General features: G+C 49.0%; 2 protein-coding genes across 6 annotated transcripts in view; one reads left to right on the top strand and one right to left on the bottom strand.

The window, feature by feature from the left end:
* Positions 1-4,545: 4,545 nt before the first annotated feature.
* Positions 4,546-19,797, top strand: PIGB (phosphatidylinositol glycan anchor biosynthesis class B). 5 transcript variants are annotated; one of them, XM_082198490.1, is made up of 12 exons: positions 4,546-6,774; positions 8,203-8,338; positions 9,283-9,400; positions 10,729-10,833; positions 10,973-11,106; positions 11,758-11,898; positions 12,219-12,270; positions 13,501-13,712; positions 15,049-15,113; positions 16,465-16,687; positions 18,144-18,324; positions 19,361-19,797. In XM_082198490.1, the coding sequence occupies exons 1-12, from the start codon at positions 6,303-6,305 to the stop codon at positions 19,484-19,486; spliced, it is 1,965 nt and encodes a 654-aa protein (XP_082054616.1). In that variant the 5' UTR covers positions 4,546-6,302; the 3' UTR covers positions 19,487-19,797. The 5 variants fall into 5 exon arrangements, with proteins under 5 accessions (XP_082054616.1, XP_082054617.1, XP_082054618.1 ...); XM_082198491.1 differs by having other exon boundaries at positions 6,559-6,730; XM_082198494.1 differs by having other exon boundaries at positions 6,697-6,701.
* The window catches only part of CCPG1 (cell cycle progression 1), a 21,262-nt gene continuing 17,189 nt past the window's right edge, over positions 19,782-23,854 (bottom strand). The window contains exons 8-10 of the mRNA XM_082198933.1: positions 23,013-23,161; positions 20,916-22,315; positions 19,782-20,491 (exon numbers count right to left, since the gene is read on the bottom strand). Coding sequence (XP_082055059.1) covers positions 20,308-20,491; positions 20,916-22,315; positions 23,013-23,161 — 1,733 coding nt within the window. The 3' untranslated portion in view covers positions 19,782-20,307. The remainder of the gene's footprint in view (positions 20,492-20,915; positions 22,316-23,012; positions 23,162-23,854) is intronic.

Raw genomic sequence — 23,854 nt, 5'->3', positions numbered from 1 at the left:
ATTGTGGTGTTGCCTCTTTTCCCAGGCGCAGGAGCTTGCAAACAAGCCCTTCTTCTGCCCAGAGAAGCAGGAATGTGCCACAACAGCCGTGGCCAGCCCTGGGGCTTAGAGGTTTGTCAGCAGCACAGGCTGGAGGGGGCGGGCCTGAGCTACTCCTGCAGCTGGTCCGCTGGAAAAGGGGGAAACAGATCCAGACTAGGGAGGCTTTTTTTCCACCGAGGCAGACCAGAGGGTCGTCCCTGCTGCATCCGAGCACAGGCCCCATCCAGCCTGCCATGGCACAGTCCATCAGGGTTTCCGACCACAGAGAGCCATTTCTCTGCAACGCTGCTTTCAGAAACAAACCAAGCAACCAACAGGAGATGCTTCCAATTTGGGATCTTCAGCATGCAACACAGCAATTAATATATCCTCTCCATTAAAGCCCATCCCACAGGCTGTTCCAGCAAGGATGAAACCCCTGTCAATTCACCACCACGCAGCAAGTCCAGTGTAGGGAAGAGTGTGGGGATGGGGAACTTCTGGGGCTCTCCAGGGGTTACTGGGCACCAGAGTCCATCAGCTCCAGGAGCTGGCATGCCCAGTGGTCAGGGATGATGACGATGGGGTTGGAGACCGACTATATCTGAAGGACCACAGGGGTTCCCTCATCCCACTTCCACCCTCCATGGTTTTTGGGACAGCTTTGAAGCAGAAGATAACATGGGAGAGAAAACAACTTGTGTGTGCATGCACAAGGTCCAGCCTTCCCTTAACACCTTTTAACTATGCTTCTTTAGGCCTCAGTGATGTGTACAGAAGGGTGCAATAATGTATTGTGAAATGCTAACCATTTATAGAAGGCGGATGTCACCGTTAAGGTTTAAATTTTTCTTCCAAGCATTAGCGAAAGGGGGTGGTTTTCCACTGGCAGAGAAATGAGCCACACCTGCCTTTTAACACCCAAGAGGAATTTGAAGGTTGATTAGAGTTTCATCTGCCCATGATGAGTCAGTCATAAGCAAAGAAAGTACATTTTCCTTTAAAGAGAGAGAGAGAAAGCAAAAGAGTCCCAGGAAGGAAATCATTAAACAATTCAATTCCAGTATTTGCATTTTTCAAGTACACACACAAATCCTTAAGCCTTTGCAAACCTCATGCCTTCTGGGTGTTTTGCACTACAACTCCCGTCAGCCCTGATAGCCTAAGGACAGGAGGGCACCAAGTTGGTGAAGGCCTGGGACCTAGAATTTGACTGCAAATGGATCAACACCCCCCCCCCCCCCGGGCAGACTTCTATAGACCAGGGCAACCTTCAAAGGGAGAAATGTTATTACCTAAGTCTTTGGCTGGCTTCTATGAAGCTTTTTAATATACAACGTTCTCTAGATGTGCCCTCTAGATGTTTTGGCCACGCTGGCAGAGGCTGATAGGGAGGCCTAGTCCAAACATCTGGTGGGCAGCAGAAGACACACAAATTGTTGCTATTTCAACCACAGAGACAAGCCAGGTTGACAACCTGGGCACAATACAGTGCAAGGAAATGGGAGTTAGGCACCTCTGAGCCCTCCTGCTCATCTCAAGCAAGCTTGCATCAGGCGGGGGGGGAGTCTCCCATGAGGCAACCACCTTGAGCAGTTAGCAGCAAGAGAGGTCCAAGTGACAGAAATTAATCTGCAGCAGCAACCCAGCCCTGCCCCAAACACCCACCCCCTTTGGGTCTCATGGCAACCAGTCCTGTGACGGCAGCCAGCAACCACCTGGAAAATTGGTGTGCAAGGAGGGTGAGGGTGAGGAGGAATGGCTTTTACCAGAGCTGTGGACTCAAAGGTCAGCATGGAGGGACCAGAGAGGGATCTAAGAGACACCCTTTTAAGACATGCCTATTAAAAGAGCAACACTGCAGAAGATGGGACAGTACACCCAAATATTGGCAGGCTAAAACTGGGAGAAGCTAAGTTGGATGGGGCTTGTGGGTTTAATTAAAGACCCCCTACTTCCCCACCTATAGTTTGAGCACTGATTTGAAGGTAGCACCGCCAGCAGGCCCTTCCTTCCCGGGACTGGGAGAGCAGAGGCCCCCCCCCCCAATTTTTCTGCCTCTCCTTTCGACTTCTACCCCTTAAGTACCGTATTTTTTGCACCATAACACTCACTTTTTTCCTCCTAAAAAGTAAGGGGAAATGTCTGTGCGTGATATGGAGGGAATGCCTACGGGTGGCATGCCTACAGATTTTCCTCCTCTAAAAACTATGTGCGTGTTATGGTTGGGTGCGTGTTATGGTTGGGTGCGTGTTATAGAGCGAAAAATACAGTATGTGTGTCTGCAGACAGAAGGTCTATTTGTTCTTTTTTGTGGGGGAAGAAAAGTCTCCATGAGACAGATATATACAGTTCATATTAGATCAAATATGTGGGTTCTTTAAATGCTACCCAGCAACATGAGAAGGGAGGGGGGAATCAAAGCCAGTTCTATAAACAAACTCCAAAATCCACCCGTGGATCATGTCTTTATTGGGATCAATCAATATGTCACAAGAGTGAAGCAGGCTTTTGACTTCTCCAGAACTCTTCACCAGGCAAGATGTTGAGCAATGGCCAAACTATCTTTTGTCACAGTGGCAAAGCAGATGCCCACATGACCTGGGATTGAAACAAATGGGTATCTCATACATTTACTGGGCTCAGATTCCTGCAGTGGATTTCTCTGTGTAATGTGTGGAACAGCATGGATGAGAGTTGCAAGACTTGAACCTCAAACGCAAGAGCTAAAGGTGCTTGTTGTTGTCTAAAAGGACAGCCTCTTAACATTCATTCTCTGCACAGCCATCCTGAAGGGTTTTTTGACAAATGTGCAGACCAAGAAACAAAAACCAAGAGAAATTTGTCTCTTGCACACATTTTGCGGTGCTTTAAATCCCAGGTGGTAGATACTTGATTTCAAAGGATGCAGCTGCACTGCACATAACAGAGAAAAAGGGCTCTGAATCATGGCTGCTCAATGAATTTATAAAGCAGGTCTACAGCATCAATCTATTATGATCCATCAGGTCTTGGTACTCATAATAAGCTGCTAGGAGCCAACAAGCTCTTACCAGTAACTTTTCTTGGCTGGAATTGACCTCTTTCTGCCCAATTAAGGCTGCGGACCTAGACACAATTATCTAGAAGGAAGCATTATTGGAATCAATGGGAGTCACTTCCAAAGAAGCAGGGTTAAGCTGAGGGTGCAAAGCTATTTTTGCTTTAATCCAATTCTCCTCCTGACACAAGGAAGATCCTAGGCCTAGTCTTTCATGAGATCAGGAGTGGGGAACCCAGTGCACTCTCCCTGCATCAGCCCCAGACAGAAAGATCAGGGGCAGAGAGGATGATGGGAATCATAGCTTAACAATGTCTTAAGGGGTTTGCAGGTTCCCTACCCCAGTGTGAGATTTTGCCCTTCCAATTTTCCTTTTAAGCAAACTCTAGGCTTCTATTTTAATAAACCAGCACTACCTGATGCAGGTTGCAACCCTCAAAGTCCTAGCAAGAAGGCATCAAAAATGGGTCCCACTGGGGAGGGCATTGTTTTTGCGCCACATGGACTCCCAACAGGAGAGAGGCAGGCATATGCTTCACTTTGCCTTTTGCAATCAATGCAGCCTGATACATTTCTACTCCGAAATAAATCCTACTGAGTTCCAAAGTATAGGACTGCACTTTAAATGTGTTCAACTATTGTTGGAACATGCCCCAAAAGAGTGTAGATTTTGCTAAAGGAGATGGATGAAGAACTTGGTTGATGCTCTCAAAACAGCCAAGAATCCTGTGACAATTCAAAGACTTAATAACTTTGTGGCATAATAAACTTCCACAGGCTGAAGCCAGTCACCAGCCTCAACACCCTTTGTTCTGCAGTAAACCAACACAGCTCACCCTTTGGAGATTAGCACTCTGGGATGCTTTCAAATTCAAAGTGTGTTGGTTGGTTTGTTCAAAGGATTTCCATGCCACCTCTTACCCAAAGTCCCAATGCAGCATGTGTTTAAAAAGACACAGCAATTAAGAAAATAAAAATGATTAAATATGAAAAACATGACCCGTGGAAGTCGATCCATTAAAGCAAATGGCACAGTGTCCCACCAGTTCCCCCTTGGGCCTTCACATCTCCATTCTGTCAGCACAGCTGGATGGAGGCTTGGGCCTCACTGTAGGGTCTGCATCTTCCCCTGCCCTTCCTCTGGCTAACTTGCTCCCTTGTCTACCTACTAGGCAGTCAGTCCCGGTGAGCTCACAGGGGCTGGCAGGGAAGTCTGTCCAGGCTTGCTGACTTGGGGAAACCTGAGAGGTGGTCTGATGCCCACAAAAACGACTGGCAGTCCCCTACAAATTTAGGGGTCATTTGAAACCAGCTTCAAGGCAAGGGGAGGCACCACTTAGAGCAGGTATAGGCAACCTCGGCCCACCAGATGTTCTGGGACTACAACTCCCATGATCCCTAACTAACAGGACTAGTGGTCAGGGATGATGGGAATTGTAGTCCCAAAACATCTGGCAGGCCGAGGTTGCCTATGTCTGACTTAAGAGGCTGAAGCTTCCTCCTCCGCAAGGCAGTGCCTGAAGGATGAGTGAAGGTTTTCTTGGGTCATCTGCTCACCCTTAAGTCGTCCCCCAAGGGTTCTGGATTTGTTTTGCTACAACAGGCTCTACAAAAGCAGCTCTGTATCCACTGTCTCAACCACACAGCAGCTGCCACAACTCCTGCAGCTTTGGTGCCCTCTGGCGGCCGGCCACCCTCATGGATTCCCAAGTTCTCTCTCCAAAGTTCCCCCAGATATGCACAAATGTGAGTTCGGCTCACTTTAGCCCAGAGGGGAAGCCATTGAGTCTGGCTGCATCAGGGTCAGGCGAAAGGGGCCCACCTAGTCCAGAGGCCCCAAATCTGAAGCTGAAAAGCAGGATCTGAGCACAACAACAGCACTCTTCCACCTGCAGTTGCCAGCAACTGGCATTCAGTGGCATACTGTTGCTGTTGTTATATTAAATTTGTATACCACCCTTCATCCAAAGATCCCAGAGCGCTTCACAACAGAAAAATACAAAATGAGAATACAAAACACCACCTCTGGCAGCAGAGGTAGAACATGGCTGTTGTGGGTTGTGGCTGTTGATAGCCTTCTCCATGAATCTGTCTAATCCTCTTTTAAACCATCCAATGTGGCGTAATGGTTAGCGTGTTGGACTACTGGGTGACCATCTATTAGCCTAAGCTACCGCACAGGGTTGTTGTGAGGATGAAATGGGAAGAACCATGTGCATCACCTTGAGCTCCTTGGAAGATAAAGTGGTATATAAATTTAATAATAATAAAAAGGCATGAACTTGCTTAACTATGTAAAGCACTCCTTCCTTCTGGTTTTCTTAAATCTGCCACTGGGTCCTAATGCTATGAGAGAAACTCAATACTATGTGTCATGCGTTATTTTATAAACTTCCCTCACATCACCTCTTACTTTCCTTTTCTCCACTAAAAAAGCCCAAATGCTGCCACTTTCCTTCACAAGGAAGTCGCTGCATCCCCTTGATCATTCCATTTGCCCTATTCTGACCTTTTCCAACTCCACAACATCCATTTTTAAGTGAGCGAAAACGGCACACGGCATTCCAAGCATTGTCTTGCCATAGGTCTATTTTATTTTATTTTACTTAGGAGTATTTATACCCCGCCTACTGAATAAAGTTCTCGAGGCGGCCTTATGTTAAACTGTTATATTCAAATAGCCATTTAAATGGCAGTGATACAACAGTCACTAGAGCTGAACAGCGTATGCAAGTCCCTGCTCCTCTTTTTCTTTGGCGTCCCAGCCATGTGAGTCCCACGCAGAGCAGGATGTCCTCACTGGGCTGCTGCTGCTGATGTCTCTTCTCACAGTGTGACAGCTGCAGCAAAGATATCACCTGCCTCCCTCCCAGTTCTTGGCTGTTCCAACAATTGTGGATGTCGTGGTTTGGCGCTGTGCTGCTGGCAGGTTTATATATTCAGCCCCTTTCCTGGTGATCCCTCGCACATGGCTTACGGCATGTTGAATTTTTCCAACGTTCAGTCCACATCTCTTTCGCTTCGGAGGGGCTTCTCGGCAGCGCTTGGGCGCCGGGCGGGCTTCCCATCGTGGGGGGCCAAGAAAGGAGCCTCGTCGCGGGCGCGAGGGAGCGCCGGCCTCTCTCCGGCTCAGCCGAGGCGGGTCCCGGGGGGCGGTTTCTCCTCCTGCCGCGGCGGCGGCGTGTCCCGGGCAGGGCCTCCCGCGCGTGGGCCCCCTAGGAAGATGGGCTGGTAGATGTAGATGCCTCCCGCCACGCCGAGCCCGGTGGCCAGGAGCAGCTGCCCGAAGGACAAGCCCCGCCGCCCCAGCATGGCCTCCGCGACGCCGCTCTCGCTCTCCGTGGCTCAACCCTCCCTCAGGCTGCCACTCAACCGGTGCAGCTCCAGGCGCCGGAAGTCGCGCGACGGTCGAGGACACGCGCTCCCGCCCTGCCCCTTCTCGCGAGAAGAGCTGCCGGGCGCCGAGACGCACATGCGCAAAGGAGGAAGCAGCGGTCGGCGAATGGGTGCGCATGCGCTCCGACGGAGTAGGCTGCCCCCGCCCCCAGGAAGGCGGAAGTGGCCGTCCTGGAGCCGCGCCGGCGTCGCCATGGAAGCCGCGCGGGGGGTCGACGGCGGCGGCGGGAGGCGGACCCTGCCGGTGCGGCTGCGGAAGCGGAAGTCGACGCTGTACAGGCCCGCCCCCTCCGGGACCCTCGCTGGGCGGGGTGCGGGTGAGGAGAGGCCGCGGTCCACCTCGCGGGGCTGTTGTGAGGGCGAAGTAGCCGCGGCCCCCGCGCTGGGAGAGGCCTAAGGAAGCCAAGGCGCTGGTCAGGAGGGCTGCATCCTGCGGGCAGTAGGGGCCGAGCGACGCTTGGGGGCGGCCCGTCCCAGGAGCAAGGAAGCCGGCGACGTGCACGTCCAGAGAGGCTCCTTCCAGCTGCCTTGGCCAGCAGCTGCAGGGCCAGAGGGAGAGGCCACGTCATGCACGAAGCACATTTCCAGCCTCCCTCCCACCCCTTGGAGGGACTCTTGGGCCCCTGGGATGTTTGTCCCTCAAAAGGCAGTGAGGAGGCCCCATCCCTTGGGAAGGTCTCCTGCACAAACTCCGTGGTAGGCACACAAGGCTGCAGTGATGCCTATTCAAATCCGTGGCCCTTGTGCAAAAGAACTCCCTGCTGGGTTACAGGATGCTTGAATGGGGGCAGGGAGGACCTTTGCACTTACTGCCTCTGCCTCTTCCAGCACCAAGATGCCTTGGAGATGACAGCGCTGTTGCTGCCACACGGCACCTGACGGGCAGGAGCTGGTGGCTTTGGTGCTTCCCTTTTGTAGATCTGTGGCCAGAGCGAAGCCCTGGTGGCTGGCCAGAGGAAGGCCAGTAGTGCAGAGCAAGGGCAGCTGTGGCATCTTGCTGTGTATAGTCATAGCTGTCTCTCAGCCACTTCCATTCTCCTTTGAGACCATTAAAGGGATGGCTGCTGAAAAAACCTGTTCAAGTCTGGAGACTTTGTCCTTGTCCCCCCTTTGAGGTCACCTGCCTCAGGGCATTGCAGCCTTTCCTGGTTTAGCAAAGGTAGCATTGCTAGTCAGGGCCCCAACAGCTGACCCTTGCTGTGGAGTCCTAGTGGGGAAAACTCCAGGACTCAGGAGCTTGGAGGATTCAGTGCTCACTTAGCTCTTCAGATGTGACTGTAGATTCATCTCTGAAGAGCCTCTTTTGTTTCAGCCTCTTCAAAGAGAAGAAAGACAGTTCTAATTTAGAGAAAGTCAAGGTCCCCATCCCCCCACCACCAAGCTTCTGTTTTGCTAAGGTTGTGGTGTGAAAGCCAGTTTTAGAGTTGTCCACAAACTAAGGGATGTTAGAATTCCTGACAGGTCTGTAGAGCACGAGACTCTTAATCTCAGGGACATGGGTTCAAGCCTCACATTGGGCAAAAGACATTGTAGCGGGTTGGACTAGATGATCCTTGTGGTCATTTCAGACTCTGCAGTTCTATGATTCTGTGATGTTGAGAAATCAATTCACAGCTTCGGAGGCAGGGCAAGAATTGAAATAAGACTCCCAAAAGGTATCCAAGGTTTATTTATTTGCAACTGATTACAACATAACCGTAAAAAACCCTCTGTGCATGAGGTTAATCCCATCTTCTTTTTTCCAGCTCTTGTTGGGGAAAACATTTATCTGTGCTTGATTACAATCACGGTGAGGCTACTAAACTGCTTCTTAGTCCAGACAAGCTTTGTCCCAGATGAATATTGGCAGTCACTTGAAGTCGCACATCATATGGTTTTCAAATATCCTTTTTTTATGTAGTGAAATTTTAAGTGAAAGTTTTCCCTAGTTTGGACAGGTCAGAAGTAGGTCCCACTGAGCAGAATGAGACTCACTTCAGCATAAAGTCAACATGCTTTGGACTGTCCTGTTGGGCTGCACAACTTAAGAGTAAATCCAGGTTCAGTTCTAGGAGTGGCTTGCTGCCTTTGAGACTACAATTCCCATCATCCCTGACCACTGGTCCTGCTAGCTAGGGATCACAGGAGTTGTAGGCCAAAAACATCTGGAGGGCTGAGTCTGAGGAAGCCTGGCCTAGGGCATCTACTTCGCTGAAGTGAAATCACTCAGTCTTGGGTCAGGGCCTTTGGAAACTACCTGTGTGCAGCCTTGAATTCTGTGATAGTGGGATGTAAATTTATGAAGTAAAGGAACATGGCTGTGGTTGAGCATATTGTGGCTGGGTTAAGGTAGCCTGTTAGAAGAGACCTAGGAAGCATCATGTAGGCTGCCTGGAGTGTATAGGATCAGGCTTGGAAGGATTCTTATTTTATCACATGGTCACAACTGGGCCATTTTGACTATCAGTTGACCTGAAGTGTTAGGCAGTGCAGAGGCCCCTGAAGCTCAGGTGTGGGGCTTGGGTGGTTTCCTTGAAGGCCTATCCATTCCTTTCCCTCTCCCTCCAGCATGCTCTGAGATACAAGGAACTTGAGACGCAAACTGGTATTGGAAAAGGCTCTTGCCTGCCACAGGAGTGTGCCAGCTGGATGACTCTTGAAACATCTGAAATGTGGGTTTGGGTGGTGCAAGATTCAGTTTTTCAGCAGGTGGGGGTAGTGGTAATTTAGTAATTATCAAAGGCCCTAAAATATTACATTAGTTGAATTTTGAGGAGTTTGGCCGAGGTTGGCCACAGAACACCATGCTCCATGCCTGTTCTTTATGATATCTTTAATGATGATAATTATGGCTATTTGACCTGGGAGTGGACAGAAGGTCTGCGGAGCCATCTCTACCCTCTGCTGTTCGCAAGCATTTATAAAGTGTTGCACCTGCTTAACAAGGATGATGTTCAGCTGCTGGTGAGTGTGGACTTGGGTGTCATTCAGCTGCTGCCAGAAACACAGCAAGCATTTTGCTTTTGTGGCAAGAATTATCTAGTTATGCTAATGCTTCATCCCACAGAAGCATATCTCATGGTGCCTTTGCTGAGGACATGCAGGCAAATACCCAGAGTTGGTGGGAGGGGGGTTGGGGAATGTCCATGTTGGGATACTGCTGGGGAGACGGGGGCATCAGGCAGGCCCCCAGCTGGCTCCAGCCACCGGCCGGCAGCCGGGCAATCGCTGGTCTCCCTCGGAACAGCATCAGACAGCGACACAAGCCTCAGATACGTTTAGAGACTTGGCATGCTCTTTTAGCAGAGTGAATAAATCTCACAATGGAAGAGACGGACAGAGCCATGTGTAAGCATTATCTACAGCATTTTATTCAGCATAGTTCAGGAACAAAGGAAAACATGTCTGCTTCCCTTCATCTCTAGCAAAACAAAAGCAATATACAAAACGGAAGTTCCCAGCAAATGCTGGAAGTAAACAGGCATGTGAAATACAACAGTCATACATGTTCCCTTTTAAGGTGGAACGGAACTATATCCTAACAGACCAGTGGTAACATGGAGAAGGGTAGGCAGCAACCACCCTCTATTAGCGTGGGGGGGGGGCAATGATAGGTGGGGGGCTGTTGCCTGCTGTCAGTCTGTCTTTTGCTTTCCTCATCCCTGCTTCTGGCTGCACTATGCAGAATGAGTTGGGATCTGGTAGAGGATTCTCTCAGGCCAAGTGATACCCTTCTCATGCAGTTTTGGGTTTAATAGTGCAAACTGGGAGCAGGAGAGAGCTAGGAGTGAAGGAGCCCCATGCCTTGCCTGCTCTGGCATTCAACATCCTTGGAAATGTATTTCCAAGAATGGGACTTGGGGTTCTTTGAGTGGGCCTCAGTCATGGGGTCAGGACCAGGAAGGCACTCCTTTGTTCCAAGATCTGAGTCTTGGGGCCAGTTCACTGCCATTCAGCAAAAGGCTCAACAGCTTCAGCAGATTTGTGTGGCTTCTTTATCCTTAGCTGCTTTTGAAACACTTTTATTGCTGGTGTCCATGGGAAGGAAAGTGTGAGTTTCCATTGTGCATAAGGCACACAGGCCACATTACAGCAAGAACGGAGGAAAGAAGGAAGAAAACAGAAACCTAAAGGGTGACAGAGCAATCAATAAACAAAGTTTGTGTAGATTTGAAAGCGTTGTCTTCCTAACTGGAGCTTGTGTGTTCCATCATCAAGCACATTAATGTTATCTATGCATGAGTGATCCCTCCTCATACAGGAATGACTTGTGCTCCTCCCTACCCTAACAGATCTGGCTCCCTAGAATTGCACAGGCTCTTCTGGCTGCGCTAGCAGACGTGGTGTTGTACTCCTTGGTGAAGCGACTGGATGGCGCAGAGGTGGCCAAGTGGGTGGTGAGTCCCTGTCTGCCTTCCTCTTTCTTGGGCTGCCGGCTGGGGGGTGATGAGCGCCTGGTCCTTTGTCTTGCCTTGTGACCCTTCTTTCCCTCATCCCACACCAGCTCTTCTTCTTCTCCTCCCACCTTGTTTCCAGTACTTCTGCCAGTTGTGCTCCTGGTTCACATGGTACTGTTGTACCAGAACGCTCACCAACACCATGGAAGCCGTTCTCACCATTTTCGCTCTTTACTACTATCCCCTGGAAGGCACCAGGACAAAGAGGAGCAGGTGAGAATACCTATGGATATCTTTAATAGCCATTAAAGGGTCTGGGGCAGACCCCTGATGCTTGATTAAAATGTTTATAATGGTAGGTTTGGGGAAATGTCACACCCTTGTTGAGCTTCCTTATGCTTGGCTTTCCCATCACGCAACATATTTCCATCGCCAGCTTAGCTATTTCTTTTTATGTAAATGGGGGTCATCCAGTAACCAAGCACTCTTTTCGCCATTCAAGCAAAAACACCCTTTCCCAAGAGCCTTGTTCTTCTTTTCAAATGTGTTGTTTCCTGACAGGCAAAGGAATGGGTTTGGTTTCAGGCATTGCCCAGCTCTGGATTTGCAGGGCTGTGTGATCATCTGTATAGATAAATGCAAAAGCTCTCACATTTGTCTGTCTGCCTCTCTTCCTTGTCGGCAACATTTTCCTATTCTCAAGATATGTTATATAAAAGGCTGCAGTCCTCCACTCACTTACCTGAGTGTAAGCCCCATTATACGCAGCAGGGCTGCCTTCTAAGGCATCCCCATAGCTGTGAAACAGTAAGCCTGCAGCCCCCCTCCTCATCCCCCCCATGGCCAGGCTCCCACACCAGCCTGGCTGGCTGTGCTGAAGCTGCCCCCAATGTTCCTGCCCTCACTGCCGCCTCTTCTTTCCAGCATCCCTTACTTGACCCTGGTTGCTCTTTCGTTTGTGATTCGCCCAACCGCTCTCATTCTGTGGGTGCCTTTGCTGCTCCGGCACTTCTGGAAGGAGCCCCAGAAGCGGCACCTCGTCCTGAACAGCTGCCTCCCAGTGGGGTAAGGGCATCTCTTCTGAATCTAGACCTGGGTGAGCTAGAGTGCCCCAAATAGCAGGAGCAGAGCCAGGCCACAGATGCTGTGCAGAGCAGCTGTCCCAGCTTGCTTGCCTGGAGAAGGACTGTTCCTCCGGCCAGGAGAGGCAGCTCCCACTTTGGGCAGTGTGGAGAAGGCCCGTGATTCAGTGCCAGGAGCAGGTGGGAGCCGGACTCTTCCTGGGAGGTGAATTGGCCTGCTCCCCAAGGGGGACTCCAGGGAAGATGGTTGCCGGGTGCAGCCCAGCAGGTCCCTCTTTTCTCCAGTGTGTTCTTTCTTGACAGATTGATCATTCTGGGATCCTCTTTAATTACTGACCGAGTATTTTTTGGCAAGGTAAGTTGGCATTCACTCAGCATTCTGAGATCAGTTAAAGTGAGTTCTCCTGTAGATGGTGCCACAGACTTTCCCTAACCAGATGCCACTCCTTCTTGTAGTTGTTGCCATTCTTTCAGGGGGCTTGGATGAGGGAATACATTTCCCCTTCCTGCTCGAGTATTGCAGCCAGATTCCAGAAGAGCTGCAATGCACCAGCCAGGGGAGTTTCACATCTGTCTTCACCCTCCCCCCCCCCATTGCCACTCCCCCTGGCAGCTCCTCTCCCTCAGCTCCATGAGGCACATCAGCGCTTGTGGGAACAGGGCTGGACTGTGCAGTTGCCAGCCGTGGCCAGGGTGGCTCAGGCAAAGAGAAACTAGTGCTGAGAGTGTGATCCTGGCTTTGAGATTTGTCTATTTAACCTGCTGGGCTGCTTTTTAACTAATGCATTTGTTGAGCTGTCAGATAGGAAACTCATGATGGGGCAATTTGCCAGGCTGGAAAGTGCCAGGCTGAAGTTTCCCAGCCAGAGAAAGATCAGGGTTCCCCTGTGCTCTTTGCCAGTCTCTGCTCTTGTGCAGAATTGGAGAACAGCGCTTGTGGCGTGCTCTCCTTCCCTGACTTGAAATGAGAAAAGCCAGAGAACTGCAAGGGAAGGCAGCAGCTGGGCGGGCAGGGGAAATTTCCCCCTTGGCTACTTGCTGAAGAGTGGAGCTGGGCGGGGGTGGCTTTTACATCTGGCTGTTTGCCCTCTGCCCAGTTGTCCTCTGGTATAGCTGCTGACACCATGCCAACAAGGGCATCCAGGTGATTGCCTGGACTGTGGGCATTTCCTCTCATCTCCTCCTCTCTCTCTTTCTCTCTTTCCTTTAGGAGCGCCAAATGAATAAGCAACTTAAAGCAGTTCAGTAATCCAGCCTTGAACACAAGCGCTCGTAGGTTGCACTTTCTTTTTTTTGCCAGCAAACAGGCAAAAGAGGGATGGGTATCCCGTCCCCATCTCCACCAGCCCACGCCCCGTCCTCTTTGGAGAGTTCTGGCAATTATCAGTGACAGGGATAGTTAAGAGATGCTTAGGCTGTGTTGATGGATTTGGTGCTCCAGATTCCAATTCCCTTGGAAGTGGGGTGTGTTGAGGAAGCCATCCTAAGCTTACAGAAGCATTGTCAGGACAAATACACGACTCCTCTCACAGTTCTCTTGTTATAAAGCCCGTCTTGTTTGCTTGCTGCTTCTTTGCTCCTGCAGTGGGTCCTGGTTCAACTGAACTTTTTGAAGTTTAACGTGCTGCAGAATGTGGCCACCTTCTACGGATCCCACCCGTGGCACTGGTACTTCAGCCAGGGCTTCCTTGTGGTCCTTGGCCCTCACCTCCCCTTCTTTCTCCATGGCTGCTTCCAAGCATCAAAGAGGCATGGCATGTTCCTGGTGGTGGTGCTGTGGACGGTGGCTGTTTACAGGTAGGCTTCCTTCCACACCACAGAACTCTGTGCCAGGAATTTCCTCCTTCAGATTTGTTGGCTGGTTTGCTTAGGGTGCTTCTAACGCTGTCTTCCTGCCGATGTGCCAGAAGAGCCAGCTAGCTGTTTAAAATCCAATAGGAAGAAAATGTGGGTTCCATTTCTCATACAGTTGGTGTTCTGGTGGATTGGTGGTGGGAGGGACAGAGCAAAATGGTAGCCACTCTTGCCTCTCCTTCTTATGGAGCCAGATGGGGTAGCTTTTATGACGCCATGTTGGGAGCCCCGCTTTCTCTGGAAAAGTTTGATTCAAGCTGCAGCTGGTGACCAGAGCCCTTGGTTCTGACTGCTGGGCTGGCTCTGTTCCTCCTTGTGCTGGTGGATGGGAGGGGAGAGCTAGTCTTTCCTCCTGGGGTGGTCATTCAGCCCAGAAGGAAAAATGCAGTCCACCCTCCCAAGTGAAGTCCACAGGGTGTGGAGTGCACAGCCACTCTATCTGCACCTTGTGGAGCGGGGCTGCCTGAATTTTCTGGCCAGCGCTGGGCCCGGCTTCTGCCTTCACCCGGGAGAGTGGGCTCCATCTTTCCTCCTTGGGTGAACGACCACCCTGGGAGGACAGACGCAGTTCATCCTCGTGGACAGATGAAGGCAGGGTAGCCAAGCAAGGCTGCCTCCACCCCAGCACCAGCATGAGGCAGCCTCTGCACCACTCTGCAAGGTGTGGGGTGCAAAGTCACCCTATCTGCGCTTTGTCTCTGCACTGCCCATCTGAGCCCGCCTGACCCCTATGCCAAGGCAGTGGCGGATGAGGCAAGTGCCCGGGGGCCTGCCTCAGCTGCCGCCACCACCTTGGCAGGTCAGGAGGGGGGAGTCTAACGGAGGGGGGAGTCTAACCTGGCGCCAGCTTGCAAGCAGCAGAATTGGGACTCCATCAGCTGGGGTGGGGGAGCACTTTAACGGAGCCCCCACCCTGCTGCTGGCTCGTGTGATATATCGCTGAGTTAAGCGGTCATCGCAGTCTGCTCTTCATACTGGTCCTGGGTGATATATCAATAGATAGCCCAGGCCTGTGGCTGAGGAATCTTACTTTTAAAATCTGCCTCGGGACAGTATAGTCTGCCACAGTCCTCTGTGCTTCCCATGTTGGCAGCAGGCTCCTCCATCACAGCTCAAGGGAGCCTTTGGATTGGGCTGTGGCCCCATCAGCTGGCTGCTTCTGTGACTTGGGAGTGCAGATTTTTCTGCACTAAGGATGATTTCCTGAGGGAAGAGGCCTGGGCTTGGGAAGATCCCTAGGAGAACCTTCTATTTACACCTTCTTCCTGTTGTGTTACAGCACCCTGAGCCACAAAGAATTCCGCTTTATCTACCCAGTGCTGCCAATCTGCATGGTGTTCTGTGGTAAGCATTTTAATTTTAAACACATTATGATGTTTCTGTGTGCTGTTTCATAGAATCATAGATTGTAGAGCTGGAACATACCCTGGGGGTCATCTTGTATCACCCCCTGCAATGATCTCAAATAGATCATACAGTAAATGTACAACAAATAATACATGACAGACAGCTTTAAAAAAACTCCCAAGTTGGGAGAGTCCACCACTTCTCATGGAAGTCATTTCCACTGCCAAACAGCTCTCTCTTTCAGAAAGTTCTTCCTGATGTTTAGTTGAATTCTCCTTTCTTGTAACTTGAAGCCACTGGTTCAGGTCTTCCCTCTGGAATAGGAGAAAACAAGTTTGCTCCATGTAACAGCCCATTTGAAGGTGGCCATCTTAGCTCCTCTCAGTTTCCTCTTTACCAGGCTAAAAATACCCAACTCCCTCAACCGTCCCTCAGCTTTGGTTTCCAGAACCTTTATCATCTTTGTTGCCTTCTTCTGCACACATTTCAGCTTGTCAAAATATCCTTTTTAAATTGTGGTGCCCAGAACTGGACACCATATTCCAGGTGTGGTCTGACCAAGACAGAATAGAGTGGTACTATTATTTCCATTCATCTGGACACTATACTTCTGTTTATAATATAGCATTAGCGGTTTTTGCTGCTACATCACACTGATTCTAGATTGTATTTGTGCAGTTGGTTCTTCCTGCCTGCATATAACCTTACATTTGTCCCGTTTGGACGATATATTTGGATTCATGGTGTTAAATGTTCACTCTAAAGGAAAAACTTGCTGTTGTGGAAGTTTTAGTGCCAAAATGTGTCTCATCTTTGAGAAGTTTGAAATACTGCTTCCTTCTAGGGGGAATGAGCATCTTAAATGGTTTGATACAGAGATTGTGTGTGTCAGTGCAGGAAAAAATGCTGCCATTGTGTCCAAATTGGCTAACGTCCATCAAAAGAGCGTACCTGTAAAAGCAAACGGTCCAATAGTAACACATTATTTCACTCCCATTGATTAATAAGTACATCTTCTACATACAATGTTGTTGTTGTTTTAAAAAAGATTCAGCTGTGGCTTCTGGCTTTAGTGCTCGGGCTCTTTCCAAGGCAGGAATGAAAGCAAAGGCTGGGCAGTCTTTATAGAAGTAGCTCTCAGACATTTGATGGGAGGGAGGGAGGCCAAACTGAGGGGGAGGTTGAATGATGAGAAGCCTCAGGGCTGAGCCAAAGGAGGAAGGGTCTTTGAAGGGGAAGCCCCACCACGCTGCTGTTTGGAAGCCTCTGGAACTGCTCAGGTCCCTGATCTCGAGGACCCTAGATTCATCTGCTCCATTTTCTGATCCCTTCCCCCTCCTCCCTGTAGGGCATTCTCTTAAGCAGCTGAAAAGGTGGCAGCGGGCAGCAGCCGTCTCCTTCCTGCTGGTGACAAACTTGCTGCCTGCCCTCTACACTGGCTTGGTCCATCAGCGTGGAACCCTGGATGTCATGGGCCACCTGCAAAGCCTCTGCAGCGCTCCTGCTGACTCTCCAGAGCAGCCGGCATCCGTCTTCATGCTCATGCCCTGCCATTCAACTCCTTTTTATAGGTAAGACCCAGCGGGGGGTGTAGGCGTGTGAGGTTCTTCTGGTGGCACTCTGCATGGGAATCTGCAGCTTTTCTTCTCTTTTACTGCCAGAGCAATTCAGAGGAGGCAGGAGGAGGTGAATCCAAGGTGGAGGAACCACATCAAAAGCCCTCCTGGGATCACACCGGGAGGGCAAAAAGCATTGGGGAAGGGGAGCTGCCGTTTCTTTCCCGCCTCTTTCTTTGGCCTTTTTCCTTTCTGTTGATCTCAGCTCCAGGACTAGCATACTTCCATCTCCTTCTGGGTTACGTCAGGGGAACAGAAAGGCTTTGGATTTGGCAAAGCCACCCCCAGAATGTCACTTTTCTGCTGAAAGGGACAGCTGTGGAGATTTTGTGGCTGCAATGATCCTCTGTGGGGCAACCTCCTGACCTGGCCTTTGGAACAGCCTGACAGCGACCATTGATAGGATTGTCCTCTAAATAGTTTATGCTGGATTGACGCTGATGTAATCAGCCTTGGAATAAGTTTCTCCTTAAACTGATTCATTATTAGTCTATACCTCTGTGCTATACTTTTTGTAACAGCAGCAGCCTTTGTGGGCTTAATTGTGTCTTTCTGGCTGGATCAGCAGCTGTTGCTGGAACTGATGCAAAGAGCTTGAGATAGAGAACCCAGAACCCTGTATCTGTGTAACACTTTGCCCAAGCACCTGAAGCCAGTTTCACACTTGAGGGGACCCTGGAAGTTCTGCCCCTATTGAGATTGTAGGAACCTTGACTGTACCCTAAACGGCCTCGGTCCTGTATACCTGAAGGAGCGTCTCCACCCCCATCGTTCAGCCCGGACACTGAGATCCAGCACCGAAGGCCTTCTGGCGGTTCCCTCATTGCGAGAAGTGAGGTTACAGGGAACCAGACAGAGGGCCTTCTCGGTAGTGGTACCTGCCCTGTGGAACACCCTCCCTTCAGATGTGAAGGAAATAAGCAGCTATCCTGTCTTTAAAAGACATCTGAAGGCAGCCCTGTTCAGGGAAGTTTTTAATAATTAACGCTGTACTGTTTTTAACACTTGATTGGGAGCCGCCCAGAGTGTGGCTGGGGAATAATAATAATAATAATAATAATTATTATTATTATTATTATTGCTGTTGAGCCATTTCCCCATCTTTACACCTGTAAAGTCAGTGCCACTTTCAATTCCAAAGCACAGGAAGTCTCCACTGCCTCATGCTTTGTCTTCACCAGGTGACATGGGGACTATCTGTAGCAGAGTGTGTGGAAAAGTCACCTTCAGCCCTTTCCACCCATCTTGCAGGTCCCATTTTTGCTGTGCCTCTCAACTGATAACACACAGAGACACTGGTAGGTGTGTATTCAGATCAGCACGTGGAAAAGAAGCGCTGCCAACACTTGCTAATGCAAAATAGCCTCAGCCATTTGTATTAATGCCTGCTTCTCCCTCCCCCCCTTTCTAGCCATGTTCATTGCCCACTACCTTTGAGGTTTCTTCAGTGCCCCCCTGATTTGACCGGAAGGGCAAATTACCTTGATGAAGCCGACTTATTTTATGCAGACCCTCTCAGCTGGCTCAGTGAAACGTTTTCCAATGTTACGCTGCTACCCACACACTTGGTGTTCTTCAGTGTGCTTGAGCAGGTAAGGCAAGCGCAGAAGAATCCCAGTCTCATTGTTTTCAGTGGGGCATTGAGCACACCCCTATTGGCATCTTCATCAAGGAGATGAACGAGATGATTACAGAGGGTGTAAGCAACTGGTTTCATTGTTGTTTTGAAATTGTGACCCACCCGGGGACCTTGGGGTGGAGGATGGGAAATGAGTGAATGCTGCATAGCCCAAAAGGTCCCAGAAAGCGGGGGATGGGGAGGGAGGAGCATACATGTATTTAAGAAGATAAAAGAGTTTACTGGATGAGACCAACTGTCTGCGTCTCTCATTGCTCCCTCTGAAGTTGGGGGTTCATATTCCTTCCATGACTGAATTGATAGGCTTCATTCTCCTCCTCTGTGCCACTAAAGCTAACAGACATCACCTCACCTTGGAAGTTACTTCCACCCGTGAACTCCACACTGTAAGGAAGGGTTCACATTTTGGTTTGTCCACAGTTCTCTTTGATCCAGCTAATTTTTCCTCTTGTGATACCGTTGAAAATAAACTATCAGAAAATGGTGCCACAAAACGTGTTCCATGTGGAGAAATTCAGAGCACCTGAACTGGTCAGGGCATAGCAAGGATAGTCAGTGTGGTGGTGCCTGCGATGGCGTGTGTGTGTTCACACACTCTTCTGGGATGAACTATAGTCCTGCTCTATGGCAGCCATTTTGTGACTGGTGCCTGTAGCACTGTCTCAAAATAAAAAAACAAATGTGTACTGGTCCAAAAAGGTTGGCAACCTTTACGGCAATGAATACAGATGATGGATTTGTGCTCTTTCCACTTTTATGAAAATACAAGTTGTTAGTGGCTGATGAGTTACTCAACAAAATTAGGTTGAAAATTTAACTTCCTAGCAATATACAATTCTACAGTGCTCCTTCCTCTCCCCTCCCCCGATCTTCAAAATAAATGGTGGAAAAATGAATGTGGCCAGCATAATGATGGTTCTTCCTCAATTCTTGTTTGCTGGACCCTGATGTTTGGTCCAGAACCTGAATATTGAATTTTTTACTTCTAGGATATATCATCATTTCTAGTTACAAATAGATATGAAAAAGTTGCCACGTTTTTTCACACTCATCTGCCTCAAGGACGGATTGGGAGCTCCATTCATGTCTACAAAAGAAATCAAAAGCGCCTTTGAAGATGGTCTCAGTCCAGACAACAAATGCAGGAATGTAACTATATCTTGTTCAAAGATCACCGCATGGGTCTGTGTTTCACATGAGATATAGTTAATAGGACAGTCCTCTTCGCTTAGCAGTAAATCTTGCTGAGTTAATGGAACTCTGATTGCAGCCTGGACCACTTTTCATTGCGGGTGTAGAGAAGACACACTTCAGCATGGACAGCATGCGCAAAATAACAGAAGAGTGGCCTTAAAGGCTTTGAGTCCTTCTCTGAGGATGTTTAGCTATGCAAACGTATAAAAATAAAAGTAACTTTTTCCAACCACATCTTTATTTTTCTTCTACAATTTGCAGATGCACAAGAAATTTCAAATGCAAGTCAGCAAGCTGATCGGAAAATAGCACACACATGAAGTCAACAGGTTCCAACCCCATCACAAGAACAAATAGACAGTTGTAAAACAGACATGCTTCTGAACAGTATGAGATGAAATTAGTACATCATAATATTACTCTAACATTAAGTCTGAATCAAGTATGAATTCTAGTACCAACCAGTGCAAAGAAGCTTATTTTGCAAACACACACACAAGCTACTGCTTACCCTGCTTAATTTATTGCAATAGTAGGACTGCACCCAAATTAATGTTTCCCAAGAAGGCTGAAAGGAAAGGAGAAAGATGGAGAAGCTGGGCTGATCTTTGCAGGGGAGAGGGAGTGTCATTAGGAAAGGGGAAACGTGCCCTCGATTGCTCTGCTGATTCAGCCAGCTGCAGAAATAGCCACTCGTCCACTATTTTTACCATCCTGCTGGGTTCCATCGGACAACAGCTGTTTAATACTTTGGATCAAAGGGCATCTGGCCCAATTCTATCTCCAAATTTGCCATGTGTCTTCCGTTGCTGCGCCCTTGCTTGTGCCACCGGCCTTCTCTTTTGTAGCGATGCTGGTGCTTTGCAGCATGTCTGTCCTGCTGTGGACTATGAGGGTGCGTGAAAGGAGCCCGCCTAGCAGGGTGGCTGAAAGGAAAGTACAGGAGGGAAGTTAGGGCTGCATGAGCACCTCAGTGTTAGGCCTTAAGCCCAGTGCCCCAAACGTTTTAACTCCTCCGAAAGGCTACAACCAACTTTGTTATTTAAAATAAGCAAAGTGGATACGGCAAGTGGGTGGAATGGAATTCCTTCCGTTCCTTTTGACACACGCTGCCACTTTGCTACAGTAGAAATTCTGTACCGTGGTGCTTAATATACAATGGAACTGGTGCCCTTATCTGAGGATGGCATAATCACCCCTCTTTATGGAGGCTTTCCTTGTCTGCCCAGCAGCAACTGCAAAGCTCAAACAAACAGGGAAATAATCTGCTAGGCCAGCCAGTTGAAGCGTTCCTTCTTTCACAACTCAAACATGCCTAGTTTAAATTATTAGCAGAATTTTAGTACTAACCTTGGTCTGTGCTCAGGCAATTGATCATAATGAAAGTAGTATCGGTAGATATATTTATCCAGATCTTCAAATACACCATCGCTGTTCCTCTGGTATTCTTTTATGTCTTCAAGGTAATCCTTGACGTCATTAACAAAGTCCGTGAACAGCATCTGATCATGTATAAAGACGCCATTACGGAAAAACCTATTCACAAAGATCTCCAGTTCTCGCCAGTGGTGGAAGTTCTTTACTTCTTGCTGCAAATATTTGTGCATTAATTGATTAAATTCATCTGCCCGAATCGGGTCCAAGTCTTTGTCAAAGAGGTTTAAAAACTCCTGGTGGGCACAGTCAAAGATGCCTGAACATCCCTTGAGAACAAGAGGGCGGTGCTTTCTGTTACCTTTGGGGCATTCCTGGAAGGGAGGGTCCTTGGAGAAGTGCGGAGGGGAACGGCTCTCTTTGGATCGCCTTCCATCTCTAAACTCTCTCTGGCTGCCAGGTGAGCGGTGGGCCGTCTGCTTGTGTAACCCTTCCTGGGAGCTGCCTGTTTTCCCTTTTCTGTTCGCCTCATGCCTGCTGTCACTGTACTTTTTCTTCTCCTTCTCATCAAATATATTCTTTGTTGTGTCCTTAAAGTGCCTGAAGGTGGACTTCACAGAATCGGAGAATTTCCTCAAGTTCTCTTTCACGGCTTCTTTGGCCTGTTTAATTTTTTCTTTGTGATGCCTTACAAATTCCTTGGTTGAATTTTTCATGGCGTCAAAGGTTTCTTTCACAGAACCAAAAAATGTTCCTTTTGGCTTCTTTTTGGCTTTGTTGGTTCCTTTCCCATCTGGCTTCTGTGGCCTCTCGGTCTGCTCTTTCTTCTCGGCGTGGTCCTTGACTTCAACATACAGCTTTTCCCACAAGTCAGAACGCTGCTGCTCGAAGCTCAGCTTCTGCTCCAGCTCTGTCAGCCTTCCCCGCAAAGCTTCTATTTCTTGGCTCTCATCGCCAGCACCCGCCCCCTCAGGAGACACCTGCTGAGAACTTAACTTGTCCAGTTCTTCCCTGAGAGCCACCGTCAGCTGGCGCTCTTTGTCCAGTTCCCTTCGCAGCATCTGGGCCTCTGCCAACAGAGTCTCCTTTTGCTTCACAAAACTCTGCATGCGGTGCCTTTCTTCCTCCAGGTGGGCTTTCAGCTTCTGATTTTCGGTGGCAACCAACTCTGGGCCAGAACCTTTGTTCTCCAGGTGCCGAATCTGCTCTCTCAGCTTCCTCAGTTCTTCTTGCAGCAATGCCAAAGCTTTTTCCTCCCTCTCTAGAGATTCTCTCAGGTGCTGGTTTTCTGAAGCAAGGTGATGCTTCTGAGATTCAAAGGATTTCTTTTCCACTTCTGTTGTATGCAAGCATGTTTCTAGGCCTTCCTTTAGAGACTGATCAGAGACAAAATGAAAGCAAACACATCAGCTGCTGTGTGCCAGTGTCCAAATGCTGCAAGAACATTGGGAGGGTGGAGGAGGACAGCTAAGCAGGAGCCAACCTACCGATGGATAAGGAGGGCTAGTAAGGAGCTTCTGTGGCACTTGCTCTAGGGGCAAGGGGAACAGGCTGTGCAGAGTTGTACATTCCCCCACAATGCCTGCATAGTCTCCTCCACTTTTGATAGAAAACCTCGCAAACGCTGCCTGGGAGTGGTGCGTTTAGGGGCCTGCTGTCCACAGCAAGGTGTGTGGCTGCAGCCCCAAAAGGAGGAGGGGAGCCGTGGAGCCTGCATGGGCCAAGCACAGAGGAAGCTGAGGCTTAATATGCTTCCGGGGAGAAAGCGCTCAAGGCAAGGACAGTGGCAATTGGGACTACCCAGCCCTCACTACAGAATAATCTGCTGACCCACTCTAAAAGCTTCAAGATGCAGATACAATGGCATCTTCTCCTACCCTCTGTGGTTGACATTGAACCAGTTCAAAATTGCCTGCTATGCCAAGACTGGATTTTCCCATGCCTTCATCTAGAAGACAGTTTCCAACACTTGCAGTAGTAATGACAGCAAAGTTTCCCAATGGAGGTGGAGTTTACAAGCCAAAGGCAAAATATCATCCTCACTTTCAAGTATGATGGGAAAGCCACCTTTACCTTACATTCTGCTTTCATGCCTTGTTCTTGTTGGCACTGAATAAGATTATCCTTTATACCATTCAGTTCGTCTTCATGAGTTTTCTCAACCAATTGCTGGCGTTTTTGGATCTGAACAGTACCTTGAAACAGAAAATTTTCTCTTTTATCTGACAAGAAAAATTGGAAATTAGGCAGCTTATCAGTGATGATGGCTTTTCTCTCTTCAGTCCTGCATAGTACATTAATCATTGAACAGTGTAGTTTAAAACGATCACCTTTTTAATTGTTTGCAACAGCTATGCTAGACTTTTGCATTAACAAAATAAGGCATGAACGCTATGCTGATGAAAGCAAGCTAAGCTCAGTGGCAAAGACACTGATCCATCATTAAAGGAACAGACTGATGGGGCTCTGAACACTCACAAAGCCCCAGTGTATCCCTGTGCGCAGCTGCACATTAACCTGTATTAGCAAAACAGCAAAATCAGAGGGGCAAATCCAGGTCAGGCCTCCTTAGAACATCTGTTACAATAGCTGCATCAATTTGGACAAAGAAGGCCCGTAACATATGTTCCTCTCTGAAAAGGTGAAACGTATGAAGTACTACGATCAGTACAAATAACATGAAAACAACTACATGCAAATCTATATCATGCAATATCATGTCACAAATGCTCACTCAGTGACATGAGAGCAGGGCAAAGGGAAGCTGGTGCCCTCTAGATGTTGCTGAACACCAAGAGCCAGCATGCCAGTGGTTGGAATCAGCCAGAGGACCACAAATCCTCCCCAGGCCTGTGTTAGTGACTAAGGAGGAGAGCAGAGGAGGCTGCTTCAAAGTCCTGCCTTCTGAGCACAAA

Source organism: Podarcis vaucheri, assembly GCF_965113315.1.
Source record: "Podarcis vaucheri genome assembly, chromosome: 14".
Classification (NCBI taxonomy): Eukaryota; Metazoa; Chordata; class Lepidosauria; order Squamata; family Lacertidae; genus Podarcis; species Podarcis vaucheri.
Note: the sequence above shows the minus strand (reverse complement) of the source record. Positions and strands in the feature narration are given on the sequence as shown.